The following is a 22,452-nucleotide window of genomic DNA, read 5'->3' on the forward strand; positions in this document are numbered from 1 at the left end:
TGCCGGAAATTACGAAACCTACGAACGTTGCATCGAAGTTTCGATCGGCGCCCGATAGAAGAAACAAGGAAAAGCAGCAACTGCAAGCAGAAAAGGTATTCGATTTGCTAGTCTTGATTATTGCGGCTGCAGGAGGCCGCAACCGGCAGCGATGGCCGCGGATTAAATTGCGTTCCATTTCTCACTAACTTTTTCAATTTGTCGCGACCTGGCCAACTAATTACCGAGTAAAATGACTTTTCCAGTCGCACGCCGCGCCGTCGTCGTCGTCGTCGTCGTCGTCGTCGTCGTCGTGAACAACGAGTGACGGTCTGCTATTCTTGCCATATGCTTTGCTGTTCTAAAGACTTTCGTAGTACGTGACGAGACTTATCGCGGAAAATAAAAAGAGAAATAAAAACTTCTTTCCAAAGTTTGTTCGATTTGATCCAATTTATGAATATAGCGACTACTGGAAGTCTCATCGATCCGAGATCCTCGCAAAATCTCGTGTTTGCCTAAATAGCAATCCAATTTTCATTTCGGAGACTGAAATTCCTGAAATACGGGTTACTAGCCGAGGGATCTTTTCACAACAAAGCGTTCATACTTTACTTCCACGTCCCCGAATTGCTCTGGTCTGCAGGAGATCTCTTTTCATAAACTGAAGAGGGCAACGCCATTAACTCCACGTTCTTCGTCCGGCAATCTGAAAGCATGACGAAGACAGTGGAATTTCTCGGATAAATTTTTTCCCGCGAAAAAACATTTACCAACAAAGAACTGAATGAAAGACCTGACAGCAACACCGAATAGGAGGGAGCGTATGGTTTTATATCGTGGAAAACACATGTACGTGATTTCTATTAAATCTTCCAAATAAAGACTGGAAATAATAAATAAACGAAATGGAAGAATTTTTGAAACAACAGCGAGCGGATTGGAATAATAAATTTACGTGAATATTCGTGAAGAGTTATAGCCTTTAAGTACTATTCACAATTTTACTTGCTATTCACAAAGATTTTATTAATTCCTGCATCTTTCGGACGTAATGCTTTCGAAAATAACACGAATATTGAAATACGCTAATGCATAGAAAAGTATGATTGACTTATACCGTTGTAGTACGAGGAAATAGAGAACAATAAAATGGACTACAAGACGAAAGAGGAAAAAGAGATTTGGATAGTGCGCTGACAGCTACATACATGTGCCAAACAATATTATGAAAATCGTGGCTCTATCTTTTCATTCGTATATTGTTTAAAATATTCTGTATAGTTAAAATTGTTTGATAAATATGCATAATTTGACCGATATGTATCATATAAATTCCTTGGGAGTGAAAGTAAAATAACATTTGTATCACTGTGCTCGATTTATAATATTCACAAGCAATAAACTGCTTTTTTGGGTTTCTGTTCAAAGTGTAATATTTTTCAATATAGTTACTAAAAAATTAACAAATTTTTCTGGTAAAATTTTTTACCGAGGATTACTACGTTCTTGGATAATATTTTCGATCAAATTTTAATTTGTCCTGCTTATATTCGATTTTTAATGTTAGCTGTTTTTATCTGCGATAGTACAAAGCAAAAAGCGTGGTATTTTCTGAAAATCTTTTTTTACTACGACAAATATACCGAAAAGATTACGCGATCACGATCCAATTCGGCGAGAGTATATTGCACATCGGAACGTATCCCTGATTTCTTACAACATTCGTCTTCGTCGCATATCGACCAGTACGAAAAACGATTTTACTCGATTCTCGACCAAATAAAGAAATACTGATTTTTCGTGGAGCTCTGTGAGACAAATCCTTTCCATGCCTATCCTGCATTCGGTGCCTTGCTTCTATCCACACAGGAAACTTTCAATTTCCGCACATATCGCTTCTAGATTCTCACCGATGGAGTAACTTCTGCTCCTGTGTTATACATATCTGTAGAACGTTTTACTTTGATTTCTGAGCAAGTACCGTGATCGAAGGAGAATAGTAAGGATAACATTTGATAAAGTGGAAGAAAATTGGAATATTTGTACAAAAGATGAACGAACCGATGCATTAAATGTTTATATTATTCTTTGCGAGAAGTTATTTTAGTTGTAGTAATTCTTAATAAAACATCCTCCCTTACGTTTTTTTTTTTTACGACATACGTAAATTATACGATAATTGAAATAACATATTTTATAAATGTATAAAGAAAAGAAACTTATGTTAAATATTTTTCTACTTTTATTATTTTTATTATTCTTATTACTGTTATTCTTACTTCATTGTATTACGTTACGAATAATAAATTCATGGTAGTCTCATTTTAATTACAAAATACATATGCAATAGCAATATTCATACGTATGTAGGTACCTACAAATGTAGAACGTTTATTTCATATAATTACACGCTGCGTAGGATATGTAGGTTACCATTGTTTGGAGAATTTATTTAATTATTTAGAAAATCACATTATTTGCTTCTGTTATTCACGAAATATAGTATCAAATACTAAAATCCAAAACTGTTCATTCTGTTTATTTGTTTAATCTCAAATTGAGTATTTAGTTTAATTTGTACTTCTTAGCTCCTTGAATAATAAAAAAAAGTAACGGCACAACACAATACATTGCGAAAATATCAAACGAGTAGAATATAATGCAAAAGGAAAGAAAAATGAAAAGAAAAACGCGCAGAAATAGATAGACAGAAGTGGAGAGAACTCGGATCGGAAACGAACGAAAACGGAAGAAAGATGAAGATGGGCTGTGAGAGCAGGACATCAGAGGGATGACCCGATAGAAGGCTCAGAGAGGAACAGGCAGAGGGCGTGTTGCCAACTGTAGTTTCGCAACGGCATTCTTCAAATCGATTCCCATTTCCCTGAGAAATGTGCCACGCCAGAGGAACCGTCCGCCCCCCAGTCGAATAGAAGCGCGAAATGGAAATGGATCGCGAGGACGCGTCCTTTCACGAAACGACTGAGCCACCGTTTCCGCTAAAACGAACCGCTGGATCATTGGAGATAATTGCCTTTATAAACTGAGATTGCCTCTCCTTCCATAGAACTCTGTCTTCTTTTTCGGATTAAGGGAATTATTTTGGCAGATAGAGCGAAATTGAATCGATAGGCAAGACAGTAATGGAATATAATATCAAGATTACATCATCTATTTCTCTCTGTAAAAAAAAGTTGTGTAAGAAGTAAAATTACTGGTATAATCACGTGATCGGATAAATTTCAATTGCAATGTATGCACATACATTTGTATCACTTAGAATTTAATTAATTCTCTTTTCATCCAAACTACTTCGTCGCCAAGATTACGTGTTCCTTGCTTATGGCGTTGATCATAATCTATAATCTATGATCGAAATTACTGTCATCCTTAATAAGCTCACGATTCAATACAAGTTACGTTGTATCACTTGCAACACTGGCTATTGCAAGATTACTTTCTGTTTCGTTCCAATAGATTCGTTTGCCAAAATTACTAGTTCCCAATTAATACGAATAACCGCGTCTTCGCATTTCAAGCAAAGAAAGTTAATTTATTTCCGTCTGTTTAGCAAAGATATCGAACATAGTACGGAGGATGGATCGGCTCCTGATACGAACTGTTCGATCGGTTGCGAAGCTGGACTAAATCTATAGGAAATAAACAGATGTCAGTCACGCATAAATGATCGCAACGCATATTCGGTCAGATGAGCGCGCATACGTTTATCAATCACGCGTAGTTTACCGAGTGCTGGCTTGCCAAGTAATTTAATCACTTTTAGTGCCTCATTGGTATTTCGGGAAATCCGGCCAATCGACTGCAACCGATCCGATCGCATCTAACAGTCGGTGCTAGTTGCTCGATTAAATTATCACTCGTAATTGTTATCGTCGTTGTTCCCGGCGAAAGTCAACGATCGTTGACCATTTTTAAGTCTTTAAATCGAATTTTCAAAAGATCGTACAATTTCCATTTCATCCTTTGGTTAGTTTTCTACCGTCGAATATTTTTTAAAGTCTGTATATCGGACATCAATTTGAACGTTAATGGTAATTATCGAACGAATAAATAATATTTCGTAGCAATGGAAATAGAAAATAAATACAACGATAAACAAAATTTTTGAAAAGTACGTTATTTTAAATGATATAATAGCGTACATGATAGATTCAAATAGAAGCAGCAAAGTTACAAAAACGCGCAGCTAATCTTTCGATCGTATTATAGATTTTTAGAAACGATAACGAAATTGCTGAAATTCATGATCATTGAACGATTACAGTTTACTTTGCAAACAATTTCGTTTTCGGTGCAATGGAACCGTTTCGTTTCCCTCTTCAACGCGCGTGTACATTTGAGAGAATTCGATTAAAATCGATCCCAATGGCCATCTCTCGTGTTCGCCAATCGCTGTACGCGAAATTATAGTTCATAACTATTCGCATAGATATTGGTGTTTTCGCGGCAGTTTTTTCTTCATTTTAGCGTCGGACGCCATTGAATTTTAATTACTCTGTAACGAAGGGATATAAACGATACAGGGAAGCAATAAGGTATGGCATAGTAATTTCGGTAGAAAAAAGGGGGAAAAGAGGGAAAAAGATGGTATATATAAAGGGGGAAACTTCATTCCTGCTCTTTCTTTGACGAGGAAAAAATTATCATACGTTTTATTCATATTTTAAACTTGTCCAAGAAGTATACTGTAATTGGAAAAATGAAAAATTATCTTTGTTATTTGTTAGTTATTATATTTGTTAGTAGGAAAAATATGTTCAGCCAAGAGAAATGATGACTTATTGGACTTCCATTTTAAATAATATTTTCCTATTAAGTAAAATATAGAAATAATTTATAAAAATTCAAATCTGCAATACTTAAATCATCCTGTCCTTTAATGTTTAATACTCACACCCACATAATAGTCTTTCGACCAACGTTATTGTAAAAAGATTCGTGCAATTCGTGCATCACGATGAAAATCTTCTACGTTACTCGAGGCTCGATAACGTCGTCGAAGTGTACTCACGGTATACCATAGAAAATGGAACGTATAGAAAGTAAGAGAAGAGAAAAGAAAGGACTCGAATATTTCGCAAACGTAAACGTACAAAGTTTCGAACGAGAAAGCAGCGAAGACGAGAACGCGCACGCGAGCGCGAGGGTGGAAGACCGTCGACATGGCGGAAATGAAGACGAGATCGTACGGCGGATAAGCCGGCAAAAACCCTCGAAAACTCGTTCCTACATCAATAACTGAAAAAGAACTCCTTTTCGAAAGGGAGCCCGCGAGCGACGCGGAAATTGAATAACGTCGTCGCGTTTACTGATTTCGCCGGAAACCGTGAATGTTTGCGAGCGTTTCCGGCCGCGATAACAACGACAGCGATCGGTTCTACGCGATTGAAATTTATGTGAGCTCCTTGGAATTCCTGTCGAGACGATTGCTATTCTGGCTAACTTGCTTCTTCGATACAACTCTCCATAACGTCGTGTATCATACCACGTTAGTAACAAGTATTGTAAAATTATAGCGTTTTCTCGTAGTACTTGCCTTTTAAATTTCCCGAAGAAACTTTTCATATATACTATGATGTTTCGAAGATGTACGCGAAGATGCGTCAACGCGTTAAAGTCTTGTTCGAATAATCGACATCTGGTATGCGTTACCCTAATAAAACGGACTTGAAACTCAGACAATCACCTAAATCACCATCCTTACCACTTTACCCTATGAAAAGTCTAAAAAAATCTTTACAAAACCAAAACTAATATTTCAACTAATTTGACATATTCAACTCTTTAATATCTATCGCGCTTCTTTTACATTTCACCCCTAGCCAGGCCCGACGCCCTCCACAGATCGAGGATACCGCGTCGGCTCATAAATTCTACTATATTTCATCCTAAAAAGGATCGTGACGGTGGTCGAAGCTCGATGGATCGAGGGTGCAAGCCGCGAGGCATCGAGGGCGACCGAAACAGGGGTGCGCGACGAAGGTGGTCGAAGGGGCGAATATTAAAATTGACGAATTCGGCTCAAGGGCTCTGCCACGATCGTCGCGTATCGCTAGTTATAAATTCGTTTCGCGTTCCGCCACGTCGACGCGATGAAAAAAGCGGAAGAGGGGATTGATTCTCCGCCCTTCCTTTTCTCCTCCTTTTCTTTCTGTTTCGTTTTTGCTTTTCTTCTCTTCTTTGCCATCGCGGGACGAACGTCGTCATCGAAGTATCGTGAAAAATCTGCATACCAGGTAGTGGTTAGGGGGATACGGGCGTCACGTGCATCCACGCGAATCGAACGATACGAAACGTCGGAACCAGCATTCTCAATGAAGGGCCCGATAGAATATGACATCCGTACGCCGCCACGTCGCACCGAATCGTCGTTTTACGTCGGCCAAGACTAATACTTTCGGAACGAATCTCTGTTTCCTTTGTTGCGTTCTATTGATAAAAAATAAAGCAAAACGGAAATTATTTGACTTTTCAAAATTCGCCCTGTCGATCCGTGTCGATTTAGTTGAGATTTGATTTCTTCCTTCCGTCCTTAATTAATAAAATAAGAGAAACAGATTCTTGGTTGTCTTATCATTACATTTCATGCTTATATTCCGCAGTTAAAACATTTCGTAGAGATACATTCAACGGGAAAAGTGTTTATTCTAGCCGTTGCATAGAAGGCTTTACTTTGGACAAGGAATAATTTCGATTTAAAAAACCCTTTAAATTCACATCGGAACAACCTCTACCGGGAAATTTTCCTTAAATTCAAAAAATCCACGGCTTAAACTTTGCGTTCGCATGCTAATTGTCGTTTTAATCTCCTCGCTAATTAAATTTATCTCGCCTCTCTATGTCCAGATGTGGAAAGTCGAGAAAAGTTATAAGATAATGGCTCTTATAATAATTTAAATGTTGAATAAGTAAATTAAATCTTTTTGCTTGCAGTCTGGCAATATTCCCCCGGTATTCTTTCGTAAGTTCCTAACATCGAGTTACTCGGCTATGCTAAATGACCGTCTTTTTTAATATAATACTATGTATAACTTTCTTTTGAATATTTGGATATTTTTGCACGTTATATACATGCTGTACCTTGTGTACATTTAAATTTCCTATAAATACATAAATATCAGCAGCTCGATGAAAACGAATTCCCTGGAACTTGATCCATCAATTTCAATCCTCTCCAACTCACATTGGCTTTCCCTCGTTCTCGACGTAGCAAAGTATGACGTCGCATTCCTGCAAGCTAGTGGTCCTCGTCCGGTATTGCCATCGTCGACGTAACTTTTAAATCCCGTCCCCATCCTCCACCCATGGTCCAAGTCGTCCTTTATCCGTTCCCTTTATTCGCGCCTTTTCCCCGACTTGCCCGCTGGAATATCATAAAAGTACGTATATCCCGTGGACGAAAGGCGCGGGTGGCGGAGATTAAAAGTCGCGGAGTCGGAGTCAGCAGACGGTGAAAGTGAGAAGTAGCACTTTTGTAGTTGCACGGCCCGGAGGGCGTACTCGCCGCCATTGGGGGTGACTGGGGAAATTGAAGAGTTCTACGAGAACGCGAGTTGGAAGAAAAAAGGAAGAAATCAAGAAGATGAAAGAAAAAAAATGCGAAGAAAAGAATAAAAAAAAAAAAAAAAGAAAAAACGAAGAAAGGCGAAGAGAAGAATATCTGGCGTCTCGTGTCTATTTAAAGCGACCACCAAGCCCAGCAGTAGTGCAACTTTAAATTCGCTGTTTTTTTATCTCTCTGTCACGCGCCCGTTCCTCCTCTTTCCCTTGAAGATTATAAAAATTACCCTCTCGCAGCCATTCGAAATGGGGTCGAGATTAAAAGTCACGAGCCGCGCAGGACGCGAGGAAGCGGAATTGCTGCTTTAGCAGTCTGGACGCGAGCGGCTAAGGAGGATAAAGAAGCCGCGGAAACGAGCGGAAAACGAGAATACGTAAGCAGCGGGTGTAACTTTAAATCGAATTGCACTGCGCTATCCACGTCTCTGCTACCCGCGTCTGTGTCTGTTTCGTGGCCGTGAGATCGACGGAAACGAAGAGGAGCAGGGTCGGAGTCGGCGGCAGACTGACGATTCAGGAAGAGGATGCTTTGTCCGGAAGGTCAGTGGAATTACGATGCTTGGGCTGCGTGTACTGGAAATTGCAGCCAAGAGAACGAAATTAGACAGGGTTCAAATGAATTTCGAGACACCTTCGTATGGTGTTACCAACGAAACGAGATTGAGGATTAAGGAAACTACCGGTGACCGGATGTTGCGGTGCTTCTGCTACTCGCTGGAGAACTGATTCGCATCGTACGAAGTGGAACCTGTTGATCTCATCGAATGCTTAAGGAAGTTACACGAGTCGAAGGAAAGATGTTATTATCTTACGTTTCGACTATTTACTTAGTTTTATACATCGAATCGAGAGATTCAGCGGTAATTTGTCTCTTTTGGAGGGCAAAGAATGTTCAAAGATAACTTATCTGTTGTAACTAGAGTTAATCGTTTATTAAGCGAATTGAAAATGTTAAACATAGCTTCCTATTTTGTTAATTATCCAGTGATATCGTTGGATTTTGCTTAAACGAAACAAGTATCTACCTAATTTACAGCCGTAATACGTACGAGCAAAATATTGAAGGGCAAATGAAAATATGACGAAAAGCTCGCTGCGAATCGAAAAGTCGAAATATCTAGGTAAGTTTATTTTTCGACGAATCGATATCACAGAGGTTCGACTCGGAGGCGAGCAGAGTGTGTACAAAATCATGGAATCGGGCGCAATATAAAGGTACGATGCAGAAACCACTAAAGCCAAACGCGAGGGTCGCGCTTAGCATAGATATGAATTTCATACTCGTGGCACTCGCACCGCGATACGAGAAATTCCTTCGTGTCTGGAAGATCGAGAAGATTCGCAAATAGAATATCTTGAACTTTTGCCGCGGAATATTGTAGTTTTCTAAGGGCATCTTCTTGCACATTGAAACGAACCGATTTCTCGCGAACAACTTTGATTAATCGATTCTTATCGATGGTCGTGTTTGAAATTTTACATGCTTCAAACTCCGCGCTATTGCTTTCCCTGCAAGCAAAAGTAATCTGAAGATATTATGAAAAGTGAGATGCACTGCGTTTCATCTCTAAAACGAGTCAATTCAAAAGAAATATTCGCGATGACAATGAAACGATGTAAGCGAAATGAAGACGCGCGCAGCAACAGAGGCATCTATTATTAAAGGACGGCATAATGCAGCGGTGCTGTAAAATAGTAAAATTTCAACAATTGCCTCCACCAGTGTAACAATGTCGTCGAAAATCTCTAGGAGGCCACGACGCATCGCACGCTAAATAAATTCGCGAGACTTATGGTACACGGACAGTGGCACCAGTTTGTGATTAATTTACCGTGGGTATATTAACGCAACGGATTTCCATGTAGCGAGGGATCAGACCGGTGATTTAGAGAGTAGGCTGAATTCAAGCTATCAGGCAGCTATCCAAGCAACACGTGTAATCGTTATACCATTCTACCATTATTATACAATAGCATTCGCTATTCATAGAGTATGATAAAAGCTGGAAAGTGCAATATTATTTTCTATTTTATACTTGAAGAAATGAAGATTTAACTATTTTACATATACTTTATTCAGTATTCTAAAGTACTCGCCGAATAATGGAAACTGTCATTTCTCTTTTTCTCTCTCTATTTTCGAATTAAAGAATCACCGATTCTCCCATCAAAGGTCCTTAGAATCTTGTATTCTGGATAAATTTAATAATTTATCCTCGTACAAATCACACTACTCACGAATTAGTTATCATTAGTTATTATTATAGTATTTTATTTATATATATATATCCTTTTCTAAACTGCATGTCCCTAAACAGAATAAAAACTGTAGCAATCGCTACAGTTGGTACCTAATCCATTTTCGTGAATAAATGGGAAATGAAACATGTGCTTTAGGTACCATCAAGCTGGCTAGTTAGGACGGGATCATGGATAGATATCTCTAGACAAGTGTAATGATCGACAACATCGTACGTCAATGGAGGATCTCTCTCATTATCAACTCTGCTCGATATTGCTGCCCGGTGGATTAACTTACGCCTCCGCCTCGTATTGAAGCTTCGACCTCCTCTTTTCACTGGCCGTGTTCAACTTTTAATTATCGTTAACGAGTATTCAATCTGGAACGATACAGATACGGTGTTTTATTCTTTTCACGTCGTATTAAATATCTTTCTGTCCGTCTCTTTTTCTCTTATCTCTTTTGCCTCAAAGTATAGAGTCCCGGAAATACGGCCAGATGAAACGAACGAACTTCATAGAGGATATATTGAAATGTATAAAGAGCCGCATGATCAATAAAATGTTATCGTCCGTCCGGATGAAAATTTTTTCATCGTTTTTATTTTAATACTTTGAACGCTCGTTCGACCGGAGTAATTTCAAGATAGCGTTTTTCATACTGTGATTAATCATACGATATTAGAGAGCAGAAAGATGTTGCAAAGGGAAGAACATAGGTTTTGATATGTTTCGACGAAAAATGGAAGGAAGGTGATCGTAAAGACGACTTTTTCAAGAAATTGATCATTACTCAAATATTTAATATTTTATTTATATAATTATATATATTCATATGTATAATATCATACATGTCACTTCTTCCTGATGGTAATAATAATGTTACTGTGCAGCTAATTCTAGCGGTAATATGACTGAAAGTCATGTTGCAAAGACGACTGTATTTTCAGCTCCTTTAGTACATTAAGTAAATTCAATAATTTAACGAGTATTACTTTCAATGGATATTGTAATCGGCTAAAAGCAGTTTAAATATAGGAAAATCTCATTGTTCATGCGGAAGTGCTCACTTATTGTTTTATACTCGTAGAATCGAAAGAGGAGTTCACCAAAGTTTCATTAATTTGACATTACCAGCTTCAAACCTGGAATATAATATCGATTAATCTAACTTTACTATACATCGTTACGAATTAAATTTTCAGTACAATTTGCACGGTAACCAGAGACAGAAATGGAATAACATTTTGTATCGTTTAGCGATAAAAATTTTTTTATGCGAGATTGTATTTTTGAGAAAAGTAGCTTACTTGGATTCTTGTTCCTCTTTTATTAAAATTAAAAATGTAAAAATATTGTAGAAATTGTAATGACATTTGGAAATTACGTAAACGAAACGTGCTGAAGAAAAATCAAAATTCTTCACCATGAATCTGCGTTTCTGATCGCGTCTCGGCTGAATATTAGAGTTCTGCGTGAGCCGTGTTCATGAGGCTTTGATTGTAGTACACAAGATAGAAAGAAAAGAGACAAAGAAAAAAAGAAGGAAAATCGGAAGAAGCAACGTGCAGAGCCGGGAGCGCGCAGGTTCGAAACGGAAATTTAATTTTCCGCGTGCATTCCCTTTGTCTGCGTGCACCGCAGGAGACTTGGCCGTGTGCGAGCCTCAGGAATTTTACAAAAGCAAATCGATGCGAAACAACGACACCCATCCCGCGCCCCGGTTCTCGATAGGGAATCCGCGTTTGTCCTCGAAAGAATCCATGCTATTGCGTGCAAATTATTGTCCGTCGCTGGTCTTGTTGTTCATGCACGGAAGATGGGGTTGTTTTTAATAATAAGCGACTTCCCAGGCTAGGAAATTTATGAAAACCGCGGCTTGGTTAAATGTCGAATTGCTGGAATAGTTTATCATTCTCACCTTTTTGTTTGCAGCTTTCTGCAACTTTTTTCTACCAGCAGATTAGATGTCTTAGATTATATGTATAATAACTAATATTATACAAATTAAGTCAGTAATGTCTGCAAATGGATGGCAAAAAACATAATTTTACTTCATTATAACTACGAATGGTCGATATCGTTTATCGTAAACTGATGAAAATAACAAAATTCCATTTCTATCGACGATCGTTTGCATACAGAAGATGTACAAAGTATAGCAAATAAAACTCCAAAAGTTAATAACTAAAGTAACTAAAGATCTGCACACGCTTATCTCGAGAATAAGACTAACACGATCTCTCTAGACCTTATTTAATAATAAACTATTGTTGCTACGCGAAGTTAAACATTTCTGTTCGTGTTACGTGCAAAGACATTACGAATTCGTGCATAAATAATCGAATCGTTTTCTCTATTTTCTTGCAGATGCGCCATCCGATCCAGATGAAACCTGCGGACAGCGAAAACAGAAACGGTGAGTAAAAATTCAATATCTCGTTTCGAAGAAACTTCAAACTCTATGCTATTCTCTTCCATTTTATTCTTTGTTTAAATATGAGCTTCTTTGTAAGCTTTTTTTCTACTACAAAGATCTCGAAGGAAGGTAATATTTACAAGCCTTAGATTCTAAGCGTATTTTCTTGCATTTTAATATAAATGACAGTACCGTCTGATCATAAAGGGTTAAATCTCCTTCTATCTAACGTAGCCACCATATACAATTCATATTTTTATATATAAGCAACGTTATATATTTTGTCTTACTGCTCGAGCCTCGAGAATAAGAATTTGCAATCGTCAAAGCTCGGATAGTCTGATGGCAAATAGAGAAAAGAGTAAAGGACACGAGTAAGAAAGACGCGATAGACCCGCCTCTCGTTTATTATCTGTGCGATGTTTCTCGAGCATTGTCTTCAAGCCACACTTTTCTTCCTCCCTTTCCCTAAAAGTGCTCGTCGTTTCCTTATTCGTTGCTCCGCGACTCGATTATATCTTCTTTGACTACGCAATCTCCACAACCTCTCAATTCAGCCAATTAATTACTACTTAATGAACAAGCTTTGAAACCACATTCTCCGTCGTCGCAGTAACGTAGACAGCGAGAAACTAAGACGGAATACCGAAAACAAGGAGGGATGAGAACTCCATCCCATGATCATATCTTATACTTGTCTTGATTTATCCAATGATTTGATTCGTAACTTTGATCGTCACAAATTCCGAAAGAATTATGATTTTTGAATCATTCGTAACCAGATATCCCTTTCCGAATACAAAGAAAATTTACGGCTTATTGTTTGAAAAAATGAAATAGATATTATAAACTTATTCGAAGCTGATATAACATAGCATAAAAATGTTTATAAAATCATATTGTTCAACTATTTTTCCTTCTACTTTTTCTTATTTACATGCTTGCTTATATAATTTCTCAGTATAGTGTCAATAGAATTGCGTAATGTCATATTGCGAGGTTAAATAACTCGGAACCTTCTAACACTAACTGTAGCATAAAGAGAGGAAAGAATTCCGTAAATGTAGACGAGTTTTTCGAAGCAATCGTGGCGTAAATGCATACATTGAAAAGCTGGCCATCGTAGTTCGAGCAGGGTGCACAAAATAAAAATTGTCCACGGCAGATCGGGATGGACGACGAAAAACGAATGCTAATGAAATATTAACGACACCCGTCACGTGCTGCGACCCCAGCTGGATCAGAGATTGCGCTCATTTTTTCAATGCTTTTTTGTCTCTTTTTCTTTTTACAACACAATCCAGAAACCGCGGCTATAACAGGTACACGTGACGGGGAATCACGAGAAGAGAATCACGAGAATTGATGCGCCAATCCAACCACGTAGAGTGTACAGGAATCAAACGTCCGTCAAAAGTGTTGAAAAATGATTTCAGGAAATTAAACGTAGCTTTTTTTTTCTAAAGAATTTACACGATATATTTCCCTTTATTAAATTGATCTTAATTAACATTTTAAATAACATTCTCTTGTTAAGCGAAAGGCATATTTCGATGAATGTAAATGTATATAATCATACGCGATTATGCAGCTTGATTTTTCTTGGCAGAAGACACCATGGTCCTCTCGTAAATGCAGATTACATGTAAAACTTCGAGATCCAATTATTGTCAGCATGCATGTAAAACATGCAATCAAATTCTCACGAACAAGTGAAAAAAGGAAACTACAAAAAGGTCCTAAAATTAGAGATAGTAATCAGAAAGGAAATAACAATTTTCAAGCAATCATAATTTTAATTGTTTTATAACTTTTATGTCTATGACAAGGAATTACTTTGAGAAAAATCCACCAAATTGTCGCTGCAGCTATAATTATTCACGTTAATGGCACACACGATGGACGTTTTTTAAGGTTGTTCCGACAGGAAGCACGTTGATCAACAAGCGACCTCCGATACGTCTAACTACGTCAAATCGACAAAAAAGAGACACGAAAGATGAAAAGAAGGAGAAAGAAGAAAGAGAAGCTTGCAAAGAAGTGCACGATGAGAGTGAAAGCTTTATTTATACCCGTGACATTCTGTTTATTTTGGCTGACACTGTGTCTCCCGTAAGTAACGACACACTCGGTCACGTGTTACGCTTCATCCACGTTCCATCCATTCTCAAGATCGTTCCGCGTAGATTACGTCATCTCCTCATGTACTCCATTTTGTCGATTTTGCGTAAAATTCTTTGAAATTCTGCTGAATCTTTAGAGTCGACCTTGTTTGAGAAATTCAGTTATATTTTCGTGAAAAAAACTTTTGTGATATAATTGCAAATAACATTCACAACAATTGCGTAATATGTATGTATAACGAACAACGTGAAATCTATTTTAAACAACTATTAAAACTGCTAAATATCTTTTTTTTCGGTAAAGCACAGAAACTATTTTTTTTTTGTTCTTTTTTTTTGCGAAGCCTTTAATTCTTTTTAGTTTTGGTCGGACCATTTAGTGAGATTTCGTTGATGAGGACATAAAAGTGTTACGGTGATTTGTCGTTCTTTGTCTTTTGAATTTTCTAACTATATGTCATAGTTAGTTCCTTGGATGGAAAAATTTGTTTGTTTGAGCATATAGAGCATTATGAGAATTGCGAATTATGTTAAATTTAATAAGATATATAAACAATAGCTAATTTGAGAATATACATTGGGAGTATTAAGAGGATTATTAAAATCCGCTCAACACTTTCACTGCGTGCAGTTCAGATTTGAGTACTTTCATAAAATGCGTGTGATATGAGAGAGAAATTTAACACAAACGCAACTTCTATAGTAATTAGAATATAGAAAACAAAGGATAGCGACATTAGATCGAATTAAAATTTGCAAATTTTTGTTAACAAATTTGAGAGAAACGGTTGTCAGGCAAATCGTAAGCTCTACTAGCATCCACAACTTGAATGATTAATTATTAACTAACAGAACCTATCGCAATTGCCTTCAAGAAAATGAAACTCGAAAAGCATCTCGTCTATTGAAACAAAGGAGAGAAGTACTGACGTAAATTGCAGTCAGACTCGTTTCACGGAGGTAATCGTAATTACGTCATTCCTGTGCAACGTCAAGGATTGCATTACTCACAACTCACGGAGATTAAGTATTATGGAAATGTGCCTAATATAACCTGTTTCACCAGGCGTCACAGAAACACGGTTTCATCTTATTCGTGCCAACATTTTCGTCGATGTTAACATAGTATTGTTGCAATCAAAAATACTAGTATAGTGCAAAAAAGGTTAATATGTTAATTGCATTTGCTTATTTCGGAGTGTATTTATCGTATTAATATTACATTTATCTTTCAAATATACTGGTAAGTACCTCCGTTATCTGAACTTATCGGGAGAAAAAAGTGTTTAGATAACAAAGTGTTTGCGTAATGAAACAATATAGTAATGTTCGATATTTTCATAAAAAAATAATTAAAATATTTAAAAGTGCTGGTCGATTAAACGCCAATAACTCTTACCGTTTATCGAGCTCTAATTTCACGATTGCAGCTTCATGAAATATCGCTATCGGCCATCGACGTAGCCAATCACGTCGAAATAAATCACGAGAGAGAATCGATTTTACTGCAAGCATAATCGGAACGTGGACAGTAAGCACGCTATATCGTGAAATGTTTCTCATCGTTATAAGATCAGGAAACACGAAGAAACCTACCGTTCGTGGTCAAACGTGCGAGTCCGATAAGTCTTATCTTATCGAGCGAAAACCAAACGACTTCGAACTCGAACAGAATTGCTTGTACAATCGGTACAAACGATATGCCAAGGTCGTAAATTAAAATATCGAGCGATGATCTACTATACTTGACAAATTTACAAACTCGATTTTCTCGGAAACTAAGCCTTGGATGAACGAATTTTACTCTTTTGTTTCGTTTTATTTTTTCACCCAGAATCATTACCCCCTTTTCGAATCTATTACATGCTATTCCTATTCTCTGTAAATATACTGCAAAGCAACCCACAATTCTCATTCGAGTTCATTACATCAATTGCTTTTTCGGGAATCGAAATATAAACTTTATCGTTTGACCGATTTTATGATCTCGCTAACTGTACGCAAGGTTCACAGGCCTGTCGGAAACACGCATGCTAGGATTGCAGTTTCTAAGCCAGTTAGATCGTTCAATCGTCAAACTCGTTTCTGATAAATTGGATTTAATCGGTTTGTCGGTGTGTTCTATACAGATTTACGATTCTTCTCAAGCAACTGATAAGCAATAAAAGAAGCATATTGAATTCTGACACGGTATTTAATATAATATGCTTAGGAAAAGGTGCTGCTCTCGCATGGTTACCAAAACGAAACAAAAGAAAATGAATATGCATTAATGAGATATCATTAATGTTATTGGATGTATGTGAATACAAAGGAACGCGTGGATAAATTGTAAAGTGGAAAATATATATATTTATATGTTGAATATTAAAATGTAAGTACAAAGTTTGGAATACAATATGAGCTGATCCAGATCCGCATGCTAGCAGCGTTACCCCATGACTGAAAAGCCCTGAAGCCAACGTTGCATGTGTACCGTTTATGGTTTGCCTTCGACGCAGTCTTTTGTCTATGCGCTATCGATGACTTCAGTGCTTGAGAAAACTAAAGACCAGTGGTAGAGTTTTCTTAGAAGTGTCGACCACTTCAACAATTAAACTATACAGACGTAATCCGAAAAGGGACGATTCTGCATGCTGAAATGGAACAAACGTACGGAATAATACTTCCTTTTTATCTTTGAAGCCTTTTTTTTATATAAACATGAACGCTTAGACGCGATTTCACTTACGTTTTGATCTAAAGGATGTTTGTTTCTCAGCTTAATAAAACAGGTAGTGAAATATTGTTTATAATAGGAAAAATATGACAAAATACCGTTTATTTAATAAGAAAGTAAATATTTTTCTTGAAAATAGTATCTTGAAACGTACCTTTCTGTAGCAATAAATATAAATATAATTTTAGTTGAGATAATTGATTAAAATTCCGTTGAAAGGCTTCAGTTGTTAATGAAAAAAGAGACCCATTTCAAAAGAAGCAACTGAAGTTTCAGTTTACGAGTTACTAGCTGATAATGTTACGACTGAGTTCTTTCGCTTCAACATTATAACATTTAACAAATTTTATTCTTGAAAGGATTACACCAAATTGTACGGTATTGCTCGGTGTAGTTTAAAAATGTTTAAATTTTAAATTTTTATCATTCAAATTCTAAATAGTGGTATGGTAGGAAGAATTTTATAAAATTGAGTAAAAGTAAAGTACGAATCGCTTTTCTTCATCTGTTTGATTAAAAAATTACGAAAACTATACCTTTAATATACCGTATTCTTCAACGCAGGTACTTTCATTTCATTTGGCTCATTTTCTACTCGCTACATAGGTGCCGAGATCCATTTCTCTTGCTTCACATGTATTTCTTCTTACTCTTCGTATTTTAGCTTACTTTACGCCGCAGTGAATACATACATATATGCAATCATATTCGAGAAACCACAAACTGGGCCAGTTTAAAACCCTGTTAAAAGTCAACGTTTAAATTTCAGTTTCAATACTCATATTCGTATAATTTCATCTTTTTTCAATTTTAATTTTTGAATTAAGACACATTAGTTTAACAAATACCCCAGTGTTAGCCCGACCAAACGTCGCTGAACGCCACTTTGATAAAAGGAAGACTAAGATTAAAAGAATTATAATTAGAAAAAGAGTCCAAGGTATTAATACGTTTTATTTGCGAAGCATAGGGAACCTGATGAATAACAAATGATATGTCGGCATATCTTCACCACCGAATTTATAATGCAAAACACACGCTGATTTTTCGCCTCGGCTTCTTCGTCGCGAAGCGCCCTCCAAGAATCTCCAAACCCCATCAATGAAACATGACTTGGCAAACACTCCGCTTAAAGTGAACATGCACCGACTTCAAGCAACTCCCTAAGTCCTATCCTCTTCGCGCGATTCCATTTCCTCTTCGGCAACTTCCTGTGTAATGTCCTCAAACAAACTGATAAAAACTATTATATATGGCATGTTCAATTTTTTCCACGAACGGACATTTTTCATTAGGCATCGTTCGATATCATCCCCCAAACGACTTTCTATATTTTTATTTGAAAACTTCGTCCCAGTTTCCAAGATCATCGCGCGCGTAGAATCGCTTGGGAATTCTTAAAACACATTCTTAAAACAACACGCACATCCCGCTATTCTCGGTAGATTTGTCATTAACGAGACTTTATTCGGTGTTTCGTCCCGGCTTGAATATGCATCGAGCAAGCACCGTCCGCAGAAAAGTGGATCACAAGGATCAACGGGTAAATAGAACCAACTTTCTCGCAAGCTCGCCGCCATGCCGTTCTAAATTGTTCCGGCGAAGAAATCGACGTTACCGTCCATTGAAAGTTTACCCACGGAATAATATGGCACTTGGAAATTAACTTTATTCGCTTGCATTAAAGGCAAGCTATTTTAGATCTGGCTTCCTCTCCAAGAAATCGCTTAATTGCACGCTTAAACAAAGATATATTTTATCCGTGTGTAAACAACGGTCGAAGGGAACTTACTCGTGAGTCGTTGTTTAAACATTTAAAGAAAGGTATTTTAATTCGATTATAGAATTATTTTTTATTAACTTAGCTTCATTTATCGGCAATAATCCATATAACGCGGAACTCCTGGTTGCAATAAAAACCAAACACCATTCGGTGAAAAATAAGTTTCCAGGTACGAGGGGTCTGCATAAAAACACATTCCGTGTAAATACCGTGTTTATAACAGTGGAATATGATAATATCGTTGTGATGAATTGTGTGAACCGTGTACGTTGACGAACAAGTATTTTTCCATGCGAATCGAAAACGGTACGTGAAACTAATAAATACGGCGACACGAATCGTCGCTCGCAATAGGTCAGAGTGTTCAATACGATCGGCGATTTTAATTACTCGACCTGATTACCTTTTACACGCCACGCTTACTAGGATTTCTTGTGTGCGTCATTCTATAAAATGGCAGCGTTTGCTTTTAAATAATCTGAAATCCGATACCTTTCTCTCTTCGAGTTTCGAACGAAACGCAACACGCATTATTAATTTCTTCCATTGTAGGAAAAACGCATGAATAGCGGTACGATTTGAAGAAGTATGAGCGATTGGAAAACGTCCAGGTGACGTGAAAATGAATTTTAACAAAAGTATCAACGAATAGGATTTTATTTCATTAATTTACTGAGAAATATCGTTGTAGTATGAGCATCGATATTGCATCGACGAGATGGATGGTAATAGCAGGGCACAGAATACTGATGTATGGGCCATTAAGGTTTTTGAACCCATGTAAAATAATGAAGATTGTGGAAACTTTTGTAAACTACTTACTACGATATAATCCTGACATCTCACAACATAATCGTCCATTTTCGTTGGAATCTTGCTGCATAATCAATGTCTGCTGTTTTCGCTCTAGCGAATAATTGTAAAGGTAAAAGTAAAGGAGAATAAGGCAAGTTGACACGTTCTTTAATTTAGTCGGATTAATTATTGAATTAGAAACATATTACGGTGCATTACCGAAACAGAGGCCTATGGGCCTGTAACGGAAGTATGTAACACGCGTTTCCGTCTCTCCTGGCGGCAATGAATAACATTAACGACGTGATGCGACCCCGCATTTCTACGTTCTCCTGGCAAACGAACGCGTGAACGAAGATACACGGCTTCGCGGATTTGATTCGAATGCACTTGGCACTCGTTCGAGACGGAATACCAAGAAACCACGCAGATACTTCCACGGGCTGGAATACGAGAATTGGCTACCGATTCGATATCGACGAACATCGGTATGATCTTGCTCGCGTTAAAGATTCTACTGGCGATCTCTCTCTTGACGTTCTTGGAAATTTCATTGCCCTTTATCATTTTCATCGTTATTGTTAAATTAATTGGCGACAGATTCGGATATAACAATATTCGTAGTAAACATTTATTGACAATGATCAACTATCATACGTGAATTACATTTCAGTATTAAGTTAACGTATACGAAATGTCATTGCCCCGAAATTTAAATACAACAGGCTAATGCCACCACCCATCTTTTATCGTATCACCGATCATTAACCACATTAAAAAAGAATTCGTTTACCATTATGTTTTGAATTGAAAGTAAAGCTTTGTGCGCATATTTCATTAAATCATCGTAACAGGAAAAAGTAATTATGAAATGAGAAATTGTTAACTGCTATCTCATTGGTTTTAATTCGAATTCTCGTTAAATCGAATTCATTTCGGACCTGTTTACTTCAAATTATCAGAATTTAATCGTATTTACGTGTTTTTCATTTATGAAAAAGTAAAGTAAATCGATCCTGAAAATATGTACCTTTAGAAACAGGATATGTACATCGGATTTCGAAATGCATTCCCTTCGTTAAGATGTAAATGACAAACGCATACTCTTCTCAAATTAAATGCAACTAAAAGTATTTCCCGTTTAAATCTCGCCAAGCATTTCCGAGCTGAGATTAAAAAACGTTGAATCGTGATTTTAATTGATACGGTTTCTGATGAAAAATTTATAGCTCTCGATGTGGCGGCGAGTTACCTCATTGAACGAAGAAAAATTAGCCTATTCTTTATTAATGGAACGAAATACCAATGACAAACAACATTCGTGTAACAACGAATAACATCCACGAATAGAAAACATAGTAAAAATTAGCATCGATACACGGAACACCAACGATCAGCAACACTAATAGGCAAATAAACATCTGTAAATGAAACATCAAAGAAATATCGATAGCCATGAATAAAACAGCAACCACAAGCAACATTGAAACACAAATATCAAGGAAAAATCAACATCCAGAAGTAAAACGTGACAAGAACGATCGTGTGCGTAAGCAGCCGTGCATCTTCTTTCGTCATTATGGTTCCCTTGTACGTTTTGGTCCGGTAGGAAGCGGCGCATTCAGAAATGAAACACGTCATCGTGGTCTTTACAAGTGGCTTTGGCGTTGGAAAAGCAAATGTACGAATCTCGCGACCAATGCGGAATGGTGAAGCAAATTGGAACTCGGCCAAATATTTATACACAACGCTGCTCGACACCGCGTACACTGTTGCTTCGTCACACACACACGTACACATATTATATTGTATTACAGCTAATATTTAACGGATGCCGCATAATAAAATCGTCGCTCGTCGAACCAGTAAGTATCGCGCTCGACCGTTTAGTATCGTGCCCGAAAAGAACCGATTCGCAAAACGTACCGCAACCGGAACTGAGAAGCTGCAGGTTGCCAAATCCTATTATACGTCGAAGAGAATTCGGAATGGACGGATTTGTGTATCCTAAATACCTAATACGCCAGCCATTCATTGATCTTGTAGAACGCGAAAGCGAACTAGATGTTATTTCTGCATGTGATGTGTGTGAGATGTTGGAAGAGGAAGTCTTCTCAGGAATTCTAATGGAATTGGACGTGGTTTATTTTGGTTGTATGAAATTGACTGAGGTTGAGTAATTGTATGATTGGTGCATGTTGTTAACAATGGCCAATCTGAAATGATCAATGGCAAGTTTTTAATGTTTATTTAAAAAGTAAAATTACTAGCAAAGACTTATATTTAATACCACGGTGACCAAAGAAAATCTGACAGTTCTGAAAAAATCCAGTATACAATTTCACAATTATTACCAAAAGCCTACGTTTAATCTTACGAGCCTATGTTGAAAACAAAGTTTCATACGAGAAAAATGTTTTACAATATTTGTTCTTCCGCGTAGAATTCTCTTCCCATTTGTTTTTTATTTATCTTTAGTTTCCTCCAGGTAAACTACGAAACTACGATACGCTTCTAAACTTTTAGTATGATGTGTTTACACGTGTATACGTATATCGTATGAAGTAAGAAAATAATCGATGTTTACCAAAAAGCAAAGTATCGTTACGCGAAGAGTAATTCACGTTTATCCATAAGTCCATTTATTTTTTAATGTTTGCGATTTTGCTTTGATCAACGTACAATTTTTTGAATCCTTTTGATAGAGATGTCCATTTCTGGTTAACACGTTACACTTTACACATACCCGAAACAACTACACGGAAACATGTTATTGCCGACGTATTTTTAATTTACACCAGGTGCTGCG

At 37.2% G+C, this 22,452-nt stretch overlaps 1 protein-coding gene and 1 long non-coding RNA gene across 17 annotated transcripts in view; one reads left to right on the forward strand and one right to left on the reverse strand.

The window, feature by feature from the left end:
• LOC132905944 (CUGBP Elav-like family member 2) overlaps positions 1-22,452 on the forward strand; it is a 356,624-nt gene that overhangs the window by 277,322 nt on the left and 56,850 nt on the right. For all 16 annotated transcript variants that reach the window (XM_060957702.1, XM_060957698.1, XM_060957697.1 and 13 more), the window contains one exon: positions 12,175-12,223. In XM_060957702.1, coding sequence (XP_060813685.1) covers positions 12,175-12,223 — 49 coding nt within the window. The remainder of the gene's footprint in view (positions 1-12,174; positions 12,224-22,452) is intronic.
• Positions 1-22,452, reverse strand: part of LOC132905956 (uncharacterized) — a 323,066-nt gene that overhangs the window by 233,156 nt on the left and 67,458 nt on the right. The window lies entirely within an intron of this gene.

This window comes from Bombus pascuorum, chromosome 4 (assembly GCF_905332965.1).
Source record: "Bombus pascuorum chromosome 4, iyBomPasc1.1, whole genome shotgun sequence".
NCBI lineage: Eukaryota > Metazoa > Arthropoda > Insecta > Hymenoptera > Apidae > Bombus > Bombus pascuorum.